The following is a 17,553-nucleotide window of genomic DNA, read 5'->3' on the forward strand; positions in this document are numbered from 1 at the left end:
GGTAGCTTTTGTCGATGACTACACTGCGTGGGTGGTGGGCAAGACTGTTGCAGAGAACATGGATCGTCTCCAGGCCGTCGTGCGACGAGCAACGGAATGGGAGAGCAGGAGCGGGGCGTCTTTTGAAGGAGACAAGACCGCTTTCATCCACTTCACGAGGAACAACACGCATCAGCCCGCGGATGAACCAATCAACGTCAAGGGAGAGGAGATACGGCCCACACCCAGTGTCAAGATCCTGGGCCTGGTGATGGACTCACGACTGCGCTACCAAGAACACGCGGCCCGCGCTGCGACGAAGGGGCTACAGGCAGCCATGGCGCTGAAGCGGCTGCGAGGACTCTCGCCGTCAGTGACGCGCAAGCTGTTCAACGCGACAGTGGCTCCTGTGGTCGACTACTCTTCCTCGGTGTGGACGCACGCCAGGAGGGCTAGCACAGAGAGAGTGCTCAAGCGAGTGCAGAGGATTGGTGGACAGGCAGTGGTCGGATGCTTCCAAACAGTTGGCACAGCGGTGGCAGAGGCGGAAGCAAACCTGCCCACGATTGAGGAACGACACAAGCGAAAGGCTCTGAAGTTGTGGATCGACCTCCGCAGCATGCCGGGCACGCACCCTCTCGCGCTGATAGCTAGACGTCTGGCGTGCAAAAGGTTCGTGTCACCTATGCAGAGGATCGCAGAGTACAGCCAGGATGCACCTTTAGATGACTTGGAGGCGACACAACCTTACATCTCTGCTACATGGAACGCGCGACCCGACACAGTCGACGGCACAGACGACGGACTGCAGGCGGCCGCACGAGCTCAAGAGACGCATGGTATACGCATCGCCACCAGCGCGTCGGTCAGGAACCAGCTTGTCGGTATCGGTGGCGCGATCGAGAGCATAGATCGGATCAGAAACCACACTGCGCGACACGAGTACGACAAGACGTTAGGCACCATCGGGCAAAGTGATGCCTACACAGCCGCTCTGGCCTCGATCGAGGCGGGACTTGCTTTTGTTGTCGGCGCGGTGTACGAGGGGACTTTATCGGCGCGAGTGCACGGCCACACCGTGCGCGTGTTCACCAACAACCGTACTGTCCTAACCACGTTAAGAGTTTCCCCCAAACGGACCAGACAATGGATCATCGGTGGGATTCTGAAACATGTAGAATTCTTGAAAGGATTCGCCATCCGCGTAGTATTTGCGTGGGCCCCTGTTAGTTCCATCTTCGAGCTCGCACAAAGAGCGAAACAGCTCGCGCAGCGATCCACCGATGAAGGGCGAGTGGCCAGTGACCGACCCAGACTGACCAAGCGGATCGTTCTAAAAGCTCAACAACGCCTGGCGCAAGCGACTGCGCAGATGCCTACGACATTCGGGGAAGCAGTGCGCAGAATCGACGCTGCGTGGCCTGGCAACCACACGCGGCGCGTGTACGACGAGCTCAGCAAAAGACAGGCGAGTGTCCTCTCGCAGCTCCGCACAGGGATGGCACCACTGAACATGTACTTGCACAACATCAAAGCAGTGGAAACGAATTTCTGTGAATGTGGCGAGGCAGTCGAGTCGAGAGAACATTTCATCTTTCATTGTGTCAGGTGGACCGAACAACGGCAGATTTTGGGCATATGGACAGGCGAGGAAGACCTCCCGCGTCTGCTCGGAGGTAGTGTCTCGACAGATATCGACGGTTGGACACCGGACATGGATGCAGTGCGAGCTGTAATACATTTCACCCTGGCTAACAAACGATTCGAACGAGACACCAGCACGCGAGGGCGAACGACGATGTAGAAGACTGTCAGCGACGACTCAACAACCCGTACCCTACTAACCATATACTCCGCACACCAATCACGCACCCTCGTGCACACGGCAGGCCCCCGCTTCATCTGCTGAAGATAGGACGATGAACACTTGGAAACACAGCTTCAAGAACACCCGCCAACCAGCAATCACGAGCATTCGAGAGTGAGAGGAATATATAACGTCAAGTCGACTTCATGGTGAAGGACAATGAGTTTGGGAACTGTGTTTGTTTCAACCTCTTCTAGTCAGATGTAAACTTTTGGCCGTAGCTAGTGTGTTGCCCTTTAGGTGCTTAGCGCCGTGCGGAATAAAGTTTATCATTATCACCAGCGAGTACTCTAATTTTTGGGATTGACTCGATTTTCTGAACGTACACGGCTCCTAGAAGTGGTTTTCGGAGTGCTATCACGTCGGTCGCGTCGCCCAGCGCGGCTGTACCCAAATGGGTACTCCATGGCCCCCAGGGGTTGACTGGCCTCTCGAACTCCGCGAGCACGCTACCGAACTCACCAAGTACCTTCGCGATACGCTGAACTGCATCGACCGCTCGCAAGGCCAGACCGTACCGGCCAATCATGTGAGAACTATGATCACGGGGACTCTAACCATGATAAGCAAGACTCAGGACACCGGATCTCACCACCATTCAGGACGCACTCAATATCATGCAAATCGAAGCGAAAGATAAAGCGAAAGAGACTGCAAACGTCATCGAGACAGTCAAAGTGAAACTGAGGAACAATGCGGCAGAAATCAAGCGGAGCATCAAAATTGGAGAAGAGACACGGGTAGCAGCGCGAGAAGCGACGGAGAGGAGCAAGACGGTCGTGGACATGGTCAAGGAGGTGAAAGACAAGGCACCTCTTTCCAGGACACACGGACATTTGAGCTATGCAGCAGTTGCAGCAAATGGAGCGCTTGCATCGGGAACGCCTAGTGCACACGCGGTCAAGGCCGTTTCCCTCCAGGCCCAACGTGAAGTCATCGTGAGCATCAGAAACCCATTGACCATCTCAAAACTGCGAGCCATGAACCCACGTAACCTGAAGTCCCACATTGAACGCGCCCTCGAACAGAGTCAGAATGAACACATTGCACATGCGAAGATAATGTCCTCCAACCAATTGAAGAGCGGGGACTTGAGCCTCAGGACAGCTACTACCTCAGAGACACAGGCCCTCGGACAGTTCGCAGACGACTAGGTCTGCCGAGTCGGTAATGGAGCAAACATCCGCAACCCGACGTATGGCGTCCTAGTACACGGCATCCGTACCAGCACCATGGAGATGGATAAGTTTGAAGAGATCCGGGAGAACATCCTGCAAGACAACCGACCGTTCATACCACAAGCAGAGATCAAATATGTGGGCTGGCTGACCAGAAATGCCCATAGCAAGTCGGCATCGTCGGTAATCATTGAGTTCACTCGGCCGGAAGACGCAAACAAGATCATCGACGAAGGCCTGGTCTGGCAGGGCGAGCTGTTCCAGTGCGAGAGGTACGAGCGACCGTGTCGCTTGAAGCAGTGCCTCAAGTGTCAGAAATATGGCCACATAGGGACCCAGTGCAAGGCAATAACAGCATGTGGCTACTGTGCGCAGGAGCGCAACTCTAGGGATCGCCCGTCGAAGGCTGACCGGACAGCGACCAGGAAATGCGCAGCCTGCGGTGGCGCACATGAGGCGTGGAACCAGAGCTGCCCGACCCGGAAGGAGGAACTCGCTCGGACTAAGGCAGCATACGCGACGCGGGTTCAATACCACCCGGTACCTGAGGTTTCCAGGCCAGACACTCAGCCAGGAGCGGCGACAGGAACGTTACGGAGGACAAGATCATTGAGGGATCCTGTCAAGCCGTCGGAGACGATGACTGCCAGGGTGACCTCTCCAACAGGGAGAGGACAAAAGCGGACCAACACCGGACTGCCGCTTGCAGCGGCATACAAAGAGAACGAGCCACCAAGGATTCTGCGTACTCAGAGACCGCAGAGAGCTGCTAACCCATCGAGGAGGGCGCTTGAGGCTCTCGAGAACAACACGTTGATCCGTACCAACAGCCAGCAAATGGAGATCGACTCTGACGTGGACTCATGAATCCGACTGGCACATTCAAAATACTACAGTACAACGTTCGGAGATCCCGAGATATAGTCATGGCTACTCTGCTACGAGACCCGAGTGTAATGCAGTACGATATCCTCGCCATCCAAGAGCCGTGGAGAAACCCGTTCTTGTCAATAACACACCACCCCGCTAAGGATCGCTTTCACCTTTGTTACCCGGGAGCTGTGGAAGATGGACCCGCCGGGGTATGCTTCTTTGTTAACAAACGATTCGACAACACGAAGTGGCAATTCGAATCACATACGAAAGACGTGTGCTCGCTCCATATCTGGGGCGAGGCAGAAATCCAAACACAGGGGCATCTACACGTTCACAACATCTACAACCCTGGCCTAGCATCAGAAAACCGCGAGAGCGTTTTGCCTCTCCTCTGTACGCTTCTCGAGAGATACGAGCGGGACGAGCAAGTGGTACTGGGTGACTTCAATCTCCACCATCGCTCGTGGGGCGGAGATCGAGTGGTTCAGGAAGATCAGGAAGCCGAGGAGCTCATTGTCATCATGGAGCGCTTCGGCATGACAAACACATTGCAGCAGGGGGTAGTGACGTACGCGGAACGCAATGCCCGAACGACGATCGATTTATGCTTGATCACGCTAGGTCTTCTCGACAGGCTCATCAAGAGCGAAGTGGACGAAGAACTCGACCACGACTCGGATCACTTCCCAATTACTATCATGCTCAATCTGAGTGCTAAGAAGCTGGACAAAGAGCCGAAGAGAAATTGGAAGAGGCTGGACGAGAAGAAGCTTTGTGGAGCGCTCCGACAGACCCTACCGCAACGACAACGACCCAGAACCCAGACTGCGCTTGACCGATACACAACGATGATCGTAGAGGCAATCGATAAGGCAGTCGAAAGGGTACTTCCAAGAACACGACTCTCACCAAAGGCAAGAGAAGGCTGGAATGATGAGTGCACTCGGGTATTGGCAGAGTCGAAGCGACTGCGCCGAGCACACTGTAAAGATCATACGGAGGGAAGCTGGGAAGCTTATCGTACGGCGAGGAACAGGAAGGCAAGGACCATGAGGAAAGCTTTGCAGACGGCACACAGGGAGAAGGTCGCAGCAGCGTTGGACTCCCTGGAGGCTCTCTGGAAGGTAGCCAAGTGGGCCAAAGGGAGAGAGACACTGCCACCAAGCGTGACGCCATCGTTGCGGTGTCCACGGACTGGGAATGAGATCACCGAAGCAAGCGAAAAGGCAGAAGCATTCAGACGCACCTTCTTCCCTAGACCGCCAGCGGCCGATCTAGGAGATTTGCAAGACGCGCAGTACGCCGGACAGATCAGTCTACCGCCGAAAACCGAAAAGGTGATATTGGAAGCCATTAAATCAACATCGCCTTTAAAAGCCCCCGGTCCAGATGGCTTACCGAACCGTGTTTTACAGGCGACGACGGACATCATAGTGAGCCATCTGACAAGCGTCTTTAACCAGAGCTTGCACATTTGCTACTGCCCGGCGCATTTTCGCTCCTCGACTACTGTGGTACTGCGAAAGCCAGGAAAAGACAACTACACGATACCGAAGGCATATCGTCCGATAGCTTTGTTGAACACGATTGGCAAGATCATGGACGCTGTCATGGCGCGCAGATTGAGCTACCTTGTGGAGACGTACCATGTCCTCCCAAACACTCACATCGGCGGCCGAAAACTGAGGTCGACCGAGCATGCACTACACATGATTATTGAAAGGATCTACAAGGCTTGGAACTCTGGCCGTGGCAAAGTCGCTAGTCTGCTACTTTTGGATGTCTCTGGCGCGTTCGATAAAGTGTCACATGAAAGACTACTCCACAATCTGCGCACACGCAGGGTAGACGAAAAGATGGTAATCTGGATCACGAGCTTCCTCGGCAAAAGACAAACAAGGATCACAATGGACGAGTTTACATCAGAAGAATACGCGATCAACACCGGGATCCCTCAAGGATCTCCGCTGTCTCCTATCCTCTACATCTTCTATAACGCTGGTCTTCTCGAGACCTGCGGTCTGGATCAAGACACCACAGCGACAGGATACATTGACGATGCAGCAATACTGGCGTGTGGCGGTACAACCTCGGAGACCTGTGAGAAGCTTAAGCTGGCACTAGAGAAGGCGCAGCAGTGGGCGTCTACACATGCATCCAAGTTCGCCCCTGATAAGTTCCAGTTGACCCATTTCACCAGATCACGAACACGCTTTGACATTGAAAAGGAAATCGAGACCGAGTGGGGAAACATCTTGCCAAGCACAACATGCAAATATCTAGGGGTGGTGATGGACCAGAAACTTAACTGGAAGTCACACATCGAAGAGATTAAAGGAAAGGTGTCAAAGTCGGTCAATGCCCTTGCTTCTCTGGGCAGCTCCACGTGGGGTGTCCGCATGTCCGACATGCGGAAGATCTACCGTGGGGTGGTGGTGCCGCAGATGATGTATGCATGCTCAGTATGGTCTAATTCGAGAGGAAATGGCACTCCGTACACAGGAAAGACACTTCAAATCCTACGAAGCCTACAAGCACGAGGAGCCAGAGCCATCACCGGAGCATTCAGAGCCACGTCAAGCGTTGCACTAGATGTTGAAGCACACCTGCTACCTGTGGTACAGCAGATCGAGAGGCATAACACGGACACCCTAGGTCGTATCATGACTTGTCAGACGGCACCAGAGCTGGACCACATATCGAGGAATTCAACCAGGGGCAGCGCTCGTATGCCCGTCTACACTAGCCCTCTGCGCAATATCAATCGTCGATACAAAAAGACAATCTCAACAAGCGCCTACGCCGTGGAGACTATATCACCTTTCATTGCGCCACCGTGGTGGCGAGGACCTGCCACACACATAGATCAGGAAATAGAGGCACGCTCCATACACGATCGTGAGATCAAGAAAGAGGGTATCAGTATCTACACCGACGGCAGCTGTATAGGCGGCCATGTGGGCGCAGCGGCGGTGTGCCCTGAGACAAGACAAATGAGGAATGCATTTATGGGGACAGACGCAACGTCGACAGTCTATGTAGCGGAGCTAGAGGGCATTAAACTCGCGTTGACAATTGCAGATGTAAAGGTTGATGCTGGCGCGTCTCGAAGACGCACCGACATTTTCGTTGACAACCAGGCGGCCATCCGCTCCCTGGCTAGACCAGAGGGTAGGTCGGGAGCGTACATCCTGAAGCAAATCGCCGCCAGGGTTGAGTCGCTCCAAGAGAAGGGACACATAGTAGTAGTACGATGGATAGCGTCGCATGAGGGTATCGAAGGAAATGAAGCCGCAGACATCGCCGCAAAGGAAGCCACAGGATGGAGAGAGGGCTCAGCATCAGGATCGAGAGCAGACCCACCACCGAAGCTTTATGCACTTCAAACCACGCTCAATATGTGGAGCCGCAAAGGGGCAGCCAAAATGTGGGAGACCAGCTGGCAGCAGGAAACGAAAGGCAGAACCACGTTCAGGCACACACCAGCACCTTCGAAAAAGGTGCTGCAACTACACGAAGGCCTGACTAAGAGGCAAAGTGCCATTCTGGTGCAGCTAAGGACCGAGAAGATTGGACTAGGGATTTCCTCTTTCGCCGAAAAGTGCCTGACATTCTGGATCCAATGTGCACCTGTCAAGAAGGCCGCCAGACAGTGCGGCACATTCTCTTCACGTGCCGCAAGCTCAAGGACATCCGGAGACAGGAACTCGACCATCTGCCGGAAGGGAATGGCCTTCGAGCAATTCTCAGCAAGCACAAAGTAGCCATCAAAGCCATCAGGTTCATAGAACGCGCGCAGATCCTAGGGCAGAGCAGGATCGTGGGAGTAGACGAAGCCGAGCACTGGGGGAAGACTGTAGGTATGCGGATAAAAGAACATAAGGAAAGACTGTCAACACAGCGAGGAGAATATGTGAGCCACCGTCTGCGAACGCTGGCAGGCAACTGAAGACGGTGGCTGCAGAGAGAAAGGGAGAGCGTAGGAGGCAGCTGGTACGGTCAGCACTTCGGTGTCGGACCGGGCGAAGTGGGACGGCCCGTACGGGACGTGTCGGCTGTCTGCCACGCTCTCCTCCACCGGGCATAGCTGCTGGGGAAAGCGGCTGAAAACGAGTGGGATATAATCAAATCAAATCAACCAATTATAACAAACGAGTACAAAAAGGGTGGTATTCTTTTGCAAAGAAGGGCTGGTGTTCTTTTGCATAGCGATACTGCCACGTTGCAACAGAATAGTAGTACTTGCAGAATTTTCAAAGTCACGTTGGTAATAGGCGTAAGATCGAAGGCATCGCCGGCACGAGCCCGGTAAACCGGTCACGTGCTGGCTCATAGAGAAGAGATGATCACGTGGTGCAATCTTTTTGTTGCAACCAATAGAAAGCGGGCTTGGCAGACCCTATAAATCTATAGGTTATAATAGTATAGTCCTTGTGCCTCGGACAATTATTCTTTTATCTTCTGCGTCTTAGAATAACATATCAGATAGTTCTTACATACTTTTCAATTTGTCGTCTTTCGACTACAGGTTACCAGCAAGCTACGACTCTTCAACCTACGCAATTGTACCCAGACAACTCACGAACTACGCCGCTTTTCGAAAATGATTCGCGAAATGCTTCTACAGCTCCGTGCTAAGCCTCTGCAAAATACCGGTTCTGTAGCACGCGATCTGCTCGCAAGCGAGAGGACTTTTCTGGCCTGGGCAAGGAGCGGTCTCGGCTTCATCGCGCTCGGCGTTGCCCTCGAGAAGATGGAAGCCTTTGCTTCGATCTCGCCTCAGTTGCTGCAGCTTGAGAACAAAAATACCAGGACGGCCGCCGCTGTTCTTGTCGGGAGTGGCAGTCTTTGTGTCGCGCATGGATCACAGAGATATTTTGCCTCGCTGTCGCTGATGCGACAAGGCCTGTTCCAGCCCAACATTGTGGGAGTGAGCTTGATGGCGGCGATTTGCATCGGTGTCGCATTTGCAGGAACTCTACTGGTACTGGACAACGAAGGGGGTCGGCGCAAGGGGAAAGATTTCGGCCTTAGCACGTAGATGGGTCGAGATCAGGGGGACGACAGAAGGAGAGAGGAGGCGAGTGGGAGGGGAGGAGGGGTTAGAGGGGGAGACAGGGGGTGAGGAAGGAAAGAGGAGGAGGGAAAGGGATAGTATCCATCCCTTCCCCATCCGCATACAAAGGATCAACACCCTCCAGACAAGCTACAACTTCCGTCTCTCAGAAGCTTGACTTGCGCACAAGCACTTCCGCTGGAAACCCGGGTACGTCGTGATATGGCTACGCCGGTATCTCGCATCAGTACACAGTGGTTCCAATGAAAAATGTATCATAACACCAGATCGCATGAGACACGGAATGTGGGCACTCGACGTGAACAGCTGCAAACGCGTCTTGGTCGACACTGACAAAACGCGCCGGTTGTCCCAATGGCACCAGCCATACATCATTGACGAGTTTACAGCTGATAATAGCGACTGACACGTGGTGTTGCTCCTGGGACGGCCCGCGCATGCATGAAGCCCAGCTCCTCAGGGTCAGATTTGCTACACATGACAAGATCGATCGTTTGACCGCTTGGCGCTCACTTGAATTTACCGCGTACACATGACCTTGTTTCGTCACAAATGTAACCCTATCTAAAACAAACTGCTAAGGGGTTGCCTCATGAGCCAGACAGAGAAACGTAATGGATCCATGTTGGAAGAAAGAGAAGAACGATGATTTTCCTCACAAGTTACATGCAGATTCACTGTTCCGAAAAGTAGTGGGATACCAGAGGATCGTAAGTCGCGTTCCCGTAAGCCGAACCTCCGAATTCAAGATAGCCCGAGGAATATGGCTGCGGGTACCGGTCGGTAATCTGGGAAGCGTTGCCCATTGTCCAAACCGACTGCATACCTGTTCGAAAGCGACTCACACGTTAGCGGCGACGAAAGCAGACTCGAAAATCGCGAAGCGGCGGAAAACTTACCCATGATCATGTGCTGCAGGCTGTGACAATGCATCAAGAAGACGCCGGCGTCTTCAACCTTGAGCCTCCAGGCTCTCCACCCGCTGGTGCTGTTGGCCGCACCTATCGACCCGTATCTGTACAGCAAAGTCGTGTCTCGCTTGATTGGAGTGTACCCTTCCAGCCTCCTTGCATTATTGTCCTCGTCGTAGGTTCCGTTCCCACTGCCAATATCCCATATATGGCCGCCGTGCACGTGCAGAGGGTGTGTGTGGAATTGCGGATCCGGAATGTTGCTGTTTTCCCAGATTATGTCAATCACCTCGCCAATCTTCGCCGGGAAGATCTGGTTCGCCGGATCCCAGCCGCCATTGGCTAAGGCTGCTTCGTAACTTGGCATTGCGGCCTCGCCATGCTTGTAGATGTCGACGAGGTACGGGCTGCGGGGAATGTCTTCGTTCCAAGAGTTGTCATTGAACGCCCACTTCGCGGTAGTCGAGAAGTCGCTGCCGTTCCAGATCCCTTGCTGGGTGACTTTGATCCTCAGGGTTCTGGTCGGGGACCGAAGGAAGTCATCAGTCGATGCCAACGGCTGGAGCGAATATTCGAGCCAATCATATACTGTCTCTGGGAGAGAGACAGGCGATTTGGTGGGGACGGTCTGAGGGCTCTCCGCGTCGGGGAGATCGTACTGCAGCAATGCATAGGCATACCAATCTTTGCGGCGTTCGCGGTTCTCGAGCCCTATCCAGAACGAGGACCTGTTCGTCTCGCGCAATTCTACCTCTGACATGGTGCGTAACAATGCGCTGAACCTCTGGCCTGGGGCTACATTGATATGGTCGGTCGAGAATGGTTGGGAGTACGTGCCGTCGGCCTCGATGATGGTAAGATTGGCGTGCGACTCTATACCCAGGGTCACGATGGTTTTCGCGGTTGCACCGATGAAGCGAAGGCGGTATGTTTGCCCGGGTCTCACGCGGAGCACGTGTGGGGCGCATGACGAATCTGCTGCGCCGCCCAGTCCCGAGTGTCCTGTTTGTCCGTTGACGACGATCGAGGTCACTGCGCCGGCTCCATCGAAAGGATCTGCTAGGAGGCCTGAAACAATCTGTTCATCGGTGTGGTTGTAGTAGTCACCCATCACCAAGGTGATATCCTCGATGTACTCGTACGGGGGAGTACCACGATCTTCCACGATGAGGGCGCCATGCGCGGTGATAGACTGGTAGCCAACGTGAGAGTGGTAGAAGTAGGTGCCGGCGTCGCCTATCTCTGGCCTAACCTCGTAGTCGAAGAAGTGCCCAGGGGCGATGGGCCATTGGGAGACTTGCGGTGTACCGTCCGAGAAGGGGGCCATGCGTTGTGTCAAGCCGTGCCAATGGATCGTCAAGTTTTGATCGAGGATATCGTTGTACACCCGAATCCAGTGCGTTTTCCCCTCTCGCAAGCGAATCGTGGGGCCTGGATCAGTGCCATTGACGACGACGGAGGAAGGGCGAGCGTGACAATTGATAGTGAGGTTCTCGGACGTCGCGCGAAGGATGTGATGTGGCGTAAAATGACGATCGTGTACATGGCGTGCCGCGGAAGACAGGACACCATGAAGGCCGCACGCCAGGAACGGCAGCAGAGATAGGAATGACAACATGTGTATACGCGCGCGTGTGGGTGGCGTTCAACGACAGTGAGGCCGCGAGGGACGATTGTTCCAAGTTACTTATGGCAGCGAACGGCAATCAACTTCCGAAACCCGCGCATGATCTTTTCCTTTCCTGTTGCGATCAAACAGCCTCGGAACACAAACATAGACTAAAGTGTCGATCACATGGAAACACTATGCTTGTCCTGCATGATCAACACGGTAGCGCTGTGCATTTACACGCGAAAGATGCTATGTGACACTGAAAAGGGTCCAGCTGGTCCAGCTTCGCCGGGAGAGTGGGTCAGGTAGTTTCACCCGGGGACGCACCGGGCTTCTCCAAGACCCCGACAGTATCCTCGGGCCTCAAGGATCCTTGAGCCAAGTATAATAGTGTGGTAGGCTTCCCTGGGAAAACTCCATTGCCGAAGCCAAGCCGCCACTGGCTCGATGTGTTTCTCCTTCGGGGGCCTCCCGCATCCCAGGCAAGAGAACACGGAGTCAAAGAATCGACACCAATCACCTGTGAGTTCAAGTCTGCGCGTATGCTTATCCTCATGCCTCAAGCTCGCTCCTTTCATTTCTCCCGAGACAGTCAGGGGACGATGAGACATAGGTCATGTAGGTACTGACACGTCACAGCGTACGCAAACCCCAAGTGCCCCCATCATGTCCAGCATCAAGGCGAGGGCATATTTCGCGGCACCATTGCGTATAGATACGCTGCTCGAATTGGAGCTCCTCATCTTGACTTTCGGCATCAGCATACAAGACGCCATCGCCTTCCCGGACTTCAAACGCTTTGCTTCGAACCAAACCGGAAACACGGTCGTTTTGGCCGTCGGTGCACCTGGTCTCGGCGGCGATCAATTCGACCTGCGTAACATTGGCGTCAGCCTGAGCACGTTCATCGCGGGCGCCACGATGACGGGCCAATTCAGGGTGGGCGCCTGGGCCTGCATGGCACTAAGCAGGTTAGACACTACGACTGGCGCCTGGGCGGTGATGGCAGCGGGTGTTTTAGATGTTGGTAAGCCGGCGGCATCGCCACAATACCACACGTTTGGATATTTGTTGTGTCGAAGGGTGGCGTCATTCACATCTACGAATCCAGCTTCGTTCGCCAATACGCTCTCCTTGACAAAGGCGTGGGGCCCCATCTTGGGGACGGCATGCAAGAGGTCGAAGTGCCTTCTCACCTCGCCCTTACCGTCGGCCTGTGCAAGGACGGCGGTATTGCCTTCGATGGCGACCAAGTCATGCTGGAACAAGCCCTCGACGTTCCTTTCCTCGCGGAGTTGGTTCAGCTTCTGGCTGTGTGCTGGCACTCCGAACATGACGGGCACGGCCGTTGCAAAAGCCATCTGAATGGGGGACGCGGCAGGATGATCCGCGTTGTAAAGTCCGGCTCGCTTCCACCCGTCCAGTGCAAGCCACATGATCTTCTGCGGGGCTCCGGCACATTTGACAGTGCCGGCAGGGTGAGTGAACAAGGCTTTGCCCTTGGCGAAGTCGGCGAGGTTACGGGCGGTCTTGTCGCAGATTTCGTAACTGTAGATGGACAAGACGGGAGCGTGAGGGTCAGAGACTGCATCCTGCAATCCGCGGATACTGTTGAAGTCGACCTTGATGCCAGGACAGACAACGAGATGTTCGTAGCTGATCTGCGCGCCGTTGCTAAGAGAGAGCGAGTGCTGATCAGGGTCGAAATCTCGAACCTTGTCGTTGTAAAAGCGGACCTTGGCATCGACCATGTGCGCCAGCTTCTTCTTCAAATCATCTTTGTTCTTGAGGCCACCTCCGACGAGCGTCCAGCCAGGCTGGTAGTGGTGCACTGGGCCGGGTCGACGAGGGCGATATCATCGTGGGTGAAACGGCCGGAGCGGAGCAACTGGTTGCTGATGGTGATTCCAGCACTGCCTCCACCCACAATAACCACCTTGTGGCTGCGTGAACTCGAGACGACGGGTGGCAAGTCGGCGCTGGAGGCGAGCGAGCGCCGTGGTTGGGAATTCAGGGCGCGAACACCAGAGCGCGCGGCGACGGAACGCGGGAGGTGCGAAAGAGTAGACAGACGAACAGGCATGATGAATAGGATAATGTGGCTTGTGGAGATACAGTAGCGTATGGAGATGGGTTGATGGATGGATCAAAGGAATGAGAGGATTCGCATCGTGGCCATCAGCCAAGCCGGGGAGCGAAAGTCAGCATTATGTACGAGCGCATCCTTGAATGCACATAACCCCGAATGCCCCAGGAGGCGACATGGCTCGACATGGAATCGTGAGATCACGATAATGCATCGACAATGCAACGATAGCAATGAATAAGCAGTCTGCGAAGAAAAAAAGTCCCACACCACCCCTGCTGATAGGTCCCACAGCGCCACCGCTGCCACCATCCACCATCCACAGTGATCCTTTAGCCTCGCCGACTTAGCCCGCGCAGGAAAAGGAGAAGGAGGAGGAGAATCATATAGCAGTAGTGAAAATGCCAAGACAATACCAAGGCCAGAGTCGCCGAAGCAAGGTAGACCTCCCCTTGTCCATAAGCACATCTTCGGACATACTAGACCCTGCCTGCCTGCCTGCCTGCCTGCCTGCCTGCCTACCCTGCCCTGCCTCGAATGGAATATGTTGCCTACATAGCAGTACCCTGCCCTACAAACCTACATAACTACTTATCTACTACCTGCACACACACGTAGCATACATACCTAATCTCCCATACTGCTACAGAACCTGCCTACTACTACGGCAATGATCATGACTCTTGCATCCTCCCTCCGCGCCGTCGGAAGTGCGCCTCAACTGTGCAAGTTGGCGAACCATTCCGTCGCATCGCTGGCCCGCGCCAGAGCCATGTCCACATGCCGTCAAACCTCGCTGTGTCTTGCCACCACAAAGTCCTGCACAACCACGATCGCAACAACACTGTGTCGTCTACATCTCTCTCCCCGGCCACGGCGCACTCCGCACCTTCGCCTCGTCAACGCGTGCCCACCACGTAGATCCGCATGCGGACGCTGCTACTACTAGCGAAGGCTCGTCTGTCCTCGAGCAGGACCCCACCGTGCACAACTCCTTCGACAAGGTGACCCGGCTCATGGCAGCACGTGGTAGCCGACCCAGCTACCTCCATCGCAGCCATCATAGATCCCGTCCTGACCTTCGACCCTATGACCGGCAAAATCTCGACAGAGTCCGCCGACGCACTCATGCAAGTCGTCAACGACAGTGGCTACAAAGTCGACCTGATCCTGGAGACCTACGCCCACGCGGACCACATAACGGCCGCCTCGTATCTCCAGCATCGCCTCAGCCGGGAACACGGCCGCCGGGCCCGCATCTGCATTGGCAGCCGCATCACACAGGTCCAGAAGATGTTCGGAGAGTGCCACAACATCCCGGCCCAGAACTACGAGGGCTCATTCGATCAGCTGTGGGAGGACGACGAAACGTTCAAGATCGGCGATATCACCGCCAAAGCCATCCATCTGCAGGGCCATACCCCCGACAACCTCAGCTACAAGATCGGAGGCAACGTGTTTGTCGGCGATTCAGTATTCAACATTGATCTCGGGTCCGCCCGCGCTGACTTCCCAGGCGGCAGCGCAGAGGCAATTTTTGACTCTGGCCGCAGGCTCTTTGCCCTGCCCGACGATACAAAGATCTGGATCGGCCATGACTATCCGCCCGAGGCACGCGACGAGCCCGTGCCCTTCATGACGGTCAAGCAGCAGAAGAAAACCAACAAGCACCTCCGCGATGGCACGGCAAAGCAGCAGTTCATAGAGATGCGTCGCACGCGCGACAGCACCCTAACGTCTCCGAAGCTGCTGTACCAGTTGCTGCAGATGAACATACGAGCCGGTCGACTGCCCGAGCCTACGGCGGCCGGCGAGCGTATGCTTCAGATGCCGTTGAAAACCGAGGTTGCCTGGTGATGTGTGGCTGGGGAAGGAAAGGCGTTTGTTGTCAATAATCGCGACACTGAACAGCAATGTCTGTTGGTATTCTTTTTTTGATTGCGGGGCGAGCAATGCAAGTCAATCTCCACGCGAGCGACGGTTGGCGATGTTTCTATCTTCAGTATCTCGTGCATTCATTCATCCATGGAACCAAGTGCGAACCTGATGATCTGCCTTCCATTTGGCGATTTCGTGCGGAAGCTCCGCGAAACTCTGGTAGGAAAAGAAGTAAGATTGCCACGAGGCTAAAGAGACTTTTCGCGAGCGCAAGAAAGCACGTGGGAAGCGTTGCTACCGTTTGCGTTTCGTTTGACATACGCGTGGAAAGGCTCAACGAAACCATACTACTATTGAACGACCCCTACTCGGAAAAGTAAGAATAGAAAAAAGTAGCAGTCTCGTAAGGAGTGTAGTATCGAAACCACAGTACTTGTTTGGAAAGAGTGACAATAAATATATAAGAAAGGGCAAGTAAAATTTCGCTCAAATGTTGAAGAAGTTGCCCTGTATATTATCTGTCGCAAACAAATCAAACCATGTGGTATTGTTGAAGACTTGTCCGGCATCCACTTCATTGAACTGGAAAGACGGAGATACAGCTGTTTCATCCCTGGGTGGCCGCGGCGAAAAGAGATTCTCGGCCACGACTTTCAGACAGTGCACCGCGTTCTGCGCAAGCGTCCATGTCTCGCCCATGCGTTGCAGTGTTCCGAGCATCAACACGACCCTATCTCTATGCTGTTGTAGACAGTCGAGACCACACTGATGCAAATGGATCATCCCTACAGACAATTGGACCACACAGCCCAGAATCAGGCCACAAATGAAAAAGGGCGAATGATGTTCAAGCGGTAGTGGGATGGAGGCCAGGTTGGACAGCTCCTTGGACGCAGCGATTGCCTTGATCGTATGGTGTCCAGACGTAGGGGCTAGTTGCGTGTAGCCTCTTGCACAAGCGATCTCGCTCGCAGACGGTATCGTAGCCGGTAGATCGCTTCGTGGGAAATGAAGGAATATGCTAGCGCACGAGATGAAACAGCGCGCTTGAAAGAGCATGAGGTCGACTTCTCCAGACGAGTCGACCATGTCTATCTTACAGGCCGGTAGGTTGTGCTTCCAGCTTGCAAGCGCGTTATCCAGTGCCTGGATGTTATCCGGAGTCGCCTCGTCAGTGGCGGCGAGGGATAGAACCCGGCCGACTATGCGGACGGCTTCGATCCGGTACGAGATGGATGGGAAGCTGAGATTCAAGTCGCGCGAGAACACCCTGTCTTCAAAAGCCCGGACTGTCAAAGGGTTGCTTTGATCACACTGACCCGACTCATACACCTGCTGTGCACAGGGCAAAAGCGGGTGCAGTCTTGCGGAAGCCGTCTCATGGGTGGAGCGCCGGTTGACGGCAGCGAGATATACATCCACTGTGTACAACTCCCACCATGTCCTTTTAAAGCTCTCTTCGACTAGCGGGGATTGGTGAGCGTTAGCTTGCGCGAACGAAGGATCGTTCATGCCTAGACTCATGGCAATGGCGGCGGCTCTCGCGACACACGATGCAGCTTCTTTCTGCTGTTGGCAAGAATGGAGGACGATGGCGTAAAGGACCAAGGCTTGGACGCGGTGGACCGTGTGCTCGTCAACCTCGGTCATTACGGCTGAGACTGCTTCGCGGAGGACAGATGCATCGTCGGGGGCCGGCCTTGCATAGTGAAGGCCAACAAAACAGATGGTCAAGTCGAGGAACCGTGGATAATGCTGGGCAGCATAGAAAGACTTGGGTACCAGGAAAGGATGCACAGGGAAGAAGTTGCTATAAAACAGGCCTAAGAGTCGGTCACGGTCGGCATCACGAAGAGACCATGGCGCTGGGGTGGCTGCTGTTGCTGCCGGCGTCGTCGCTAATAAGTCAGAGAGTGGTGGGATACGGTGTTGTTGCTGCTGCCGCTGTTCTTGTTCTCCTTGTTCTTGTTCTCCTTGTTGTTGTTCTCCTTGTTGTTGTTGTTGTTGTTGTTGTTGTTGTTGTTGTTGTTGTTGTTGTTGTTGTTGTTGTTGTTGTTGTTGTTGTTGTTGTTGTTGTTGTTGTTGTTGT

General features: G+C 54.3%; 7 protein-coding genes across 7 annotated transcripts; 4 read left to right on the forward strand and 3 right to left on the reverse strand.

Annotated features, from left to right (window-relative positions):
• Positions 1-2,240: 2,240 nt before the first annotated feature.
• Positions 2,241-3,000, forward strand: WHR41_09300 (uncharacterized protein; the record flags this gene model as incomplete). Its single annotated transcript, XM_069377904.1, has 2 exons — positions 2,241-2,375; positions 2,449-3,000. 2 exons carry the CDS (start codon positions 2,241-2,243, stop codon positions 2,998-3,000), a joined length of 687 nt encoding a protein of 228 aa, XP_069225104.1.
• A 78-nt stretch (positions 3,001-3,078) lies between these two features.
• WHR41_09301 (uncharacterized protein) lies at positions 3,079-3,891 on the forward strand (the record flags this gene model as incomplete). Its single annotated transcript, XM_069377905.1, has 1 exon — positions 3,079-3,891. One exon carries the CDS (start codon positions 3,079-3,081, stop codon positions 3,889-3,891), a length of 813 nt encoding a protein of 270 aa, XP_069225105.1.
• A 4,612-nt stretch (positions 3,892-8,503) lies between these two features.
• On the forward strand, positions 8,504-8,941 carry WHR41_09302 (uncharacterized protein; the record flags this gene model as incomplete). Its single annotated transcript, XM_069377906.1, has 1 exon — positions 8,504-8,941. One exon carries the CDS (start codon positions 8,504-8,506, stop codon positions 8,939-8,941), a length of 438 nt encoding a protein of 145 aa, XP_069225111.1.
• A 554-nt stretch (positions 8,942-9,495) lies between these two features.
• WHR41_09303 (uncharacterized protein) lies at positions 9,496-11,506 on the reverse strand (the record flags this gene model as incomplete). The annotated part of the gene is made up of 2 exons (XM_069377907.1): positions 9,496-9,803; positions 9,877-11,506. The coding sequence occupies 2 exons, from the start codon at positions 11,504-11,506 to the stop codon at positions 9,652-9,654; spliced, it is 1,782 nt and encodes a 593-aa protein (XP_069225112.1). The 3' UTR covers positions 9,496-9,651.
• Positions 11,507-12,363: 857 nt separating this feature from the next.
• Positions 12,364-13,251, reverse strand: WHR41_09304 (uncharacterized protein; the record flags this gene model as incomplete). Its single annotated transcript, XM_069377908.1, has 1 exon — positions 12,364-13,251. The coding sequence occupies one exon, from the start codon at positions 13,249-13,251 to the stop codon at positions 12,364-12,366; it is 888 nt and encodes a 295-aa protein (XP_069225108.1).
• Positions 13,252-14,675: 1,424 nt separating this feature from the next.
• Positions 14,676-15,443, forward strand: WHR41_09305 (uncharacterized protein; the record flags this gene model as incomplete). The annotated part of the gene is made up of 1 exon (XM_069377909.1): positions 14,676-15,443. One exon carries the CDS (start codon positions 14,676-14,678, stop codon positions 15,441-15,443), a length of 768 nt encoding a protein of 255 aa, XP_069225109.1.
• Positions 15,444-15,950: 507 nt separating this feature from the next.
• Positions 15,951-17,114, reverse strand: WHR41_09306 (uncharacterized protein; the record flags this gene model as incomplete). Its single annotated transcript, XM_069377910.1, has 1 exon — positions 15,951-17,114. The coding sequence occupies one exon, from the start codon at positions 17,112-17,114 to the stop codon at positions 15,951-15,953; it is 1,164 nt and encodes a 387-aa protein (XP_069225106.1).
• Positions 17,115-17,553: the final 439 nt, after the last annotated feature.

Source organism: Cladosporium halotolerans (assembly GCF_011745625.1).
Source record: "Cladosporium halotolerans strain TM138-S3 chromosome Unknown Sca82, whole genome shotgun sequence".
In the NCBI taxonomy this organism is placed as follows: Eukaryota; Fungi; Ascomycota; class Dothideomycetes; order Cladosporiales; family Cladosporiaceae; genus Cladosporium; species Cladosporium halotolerans.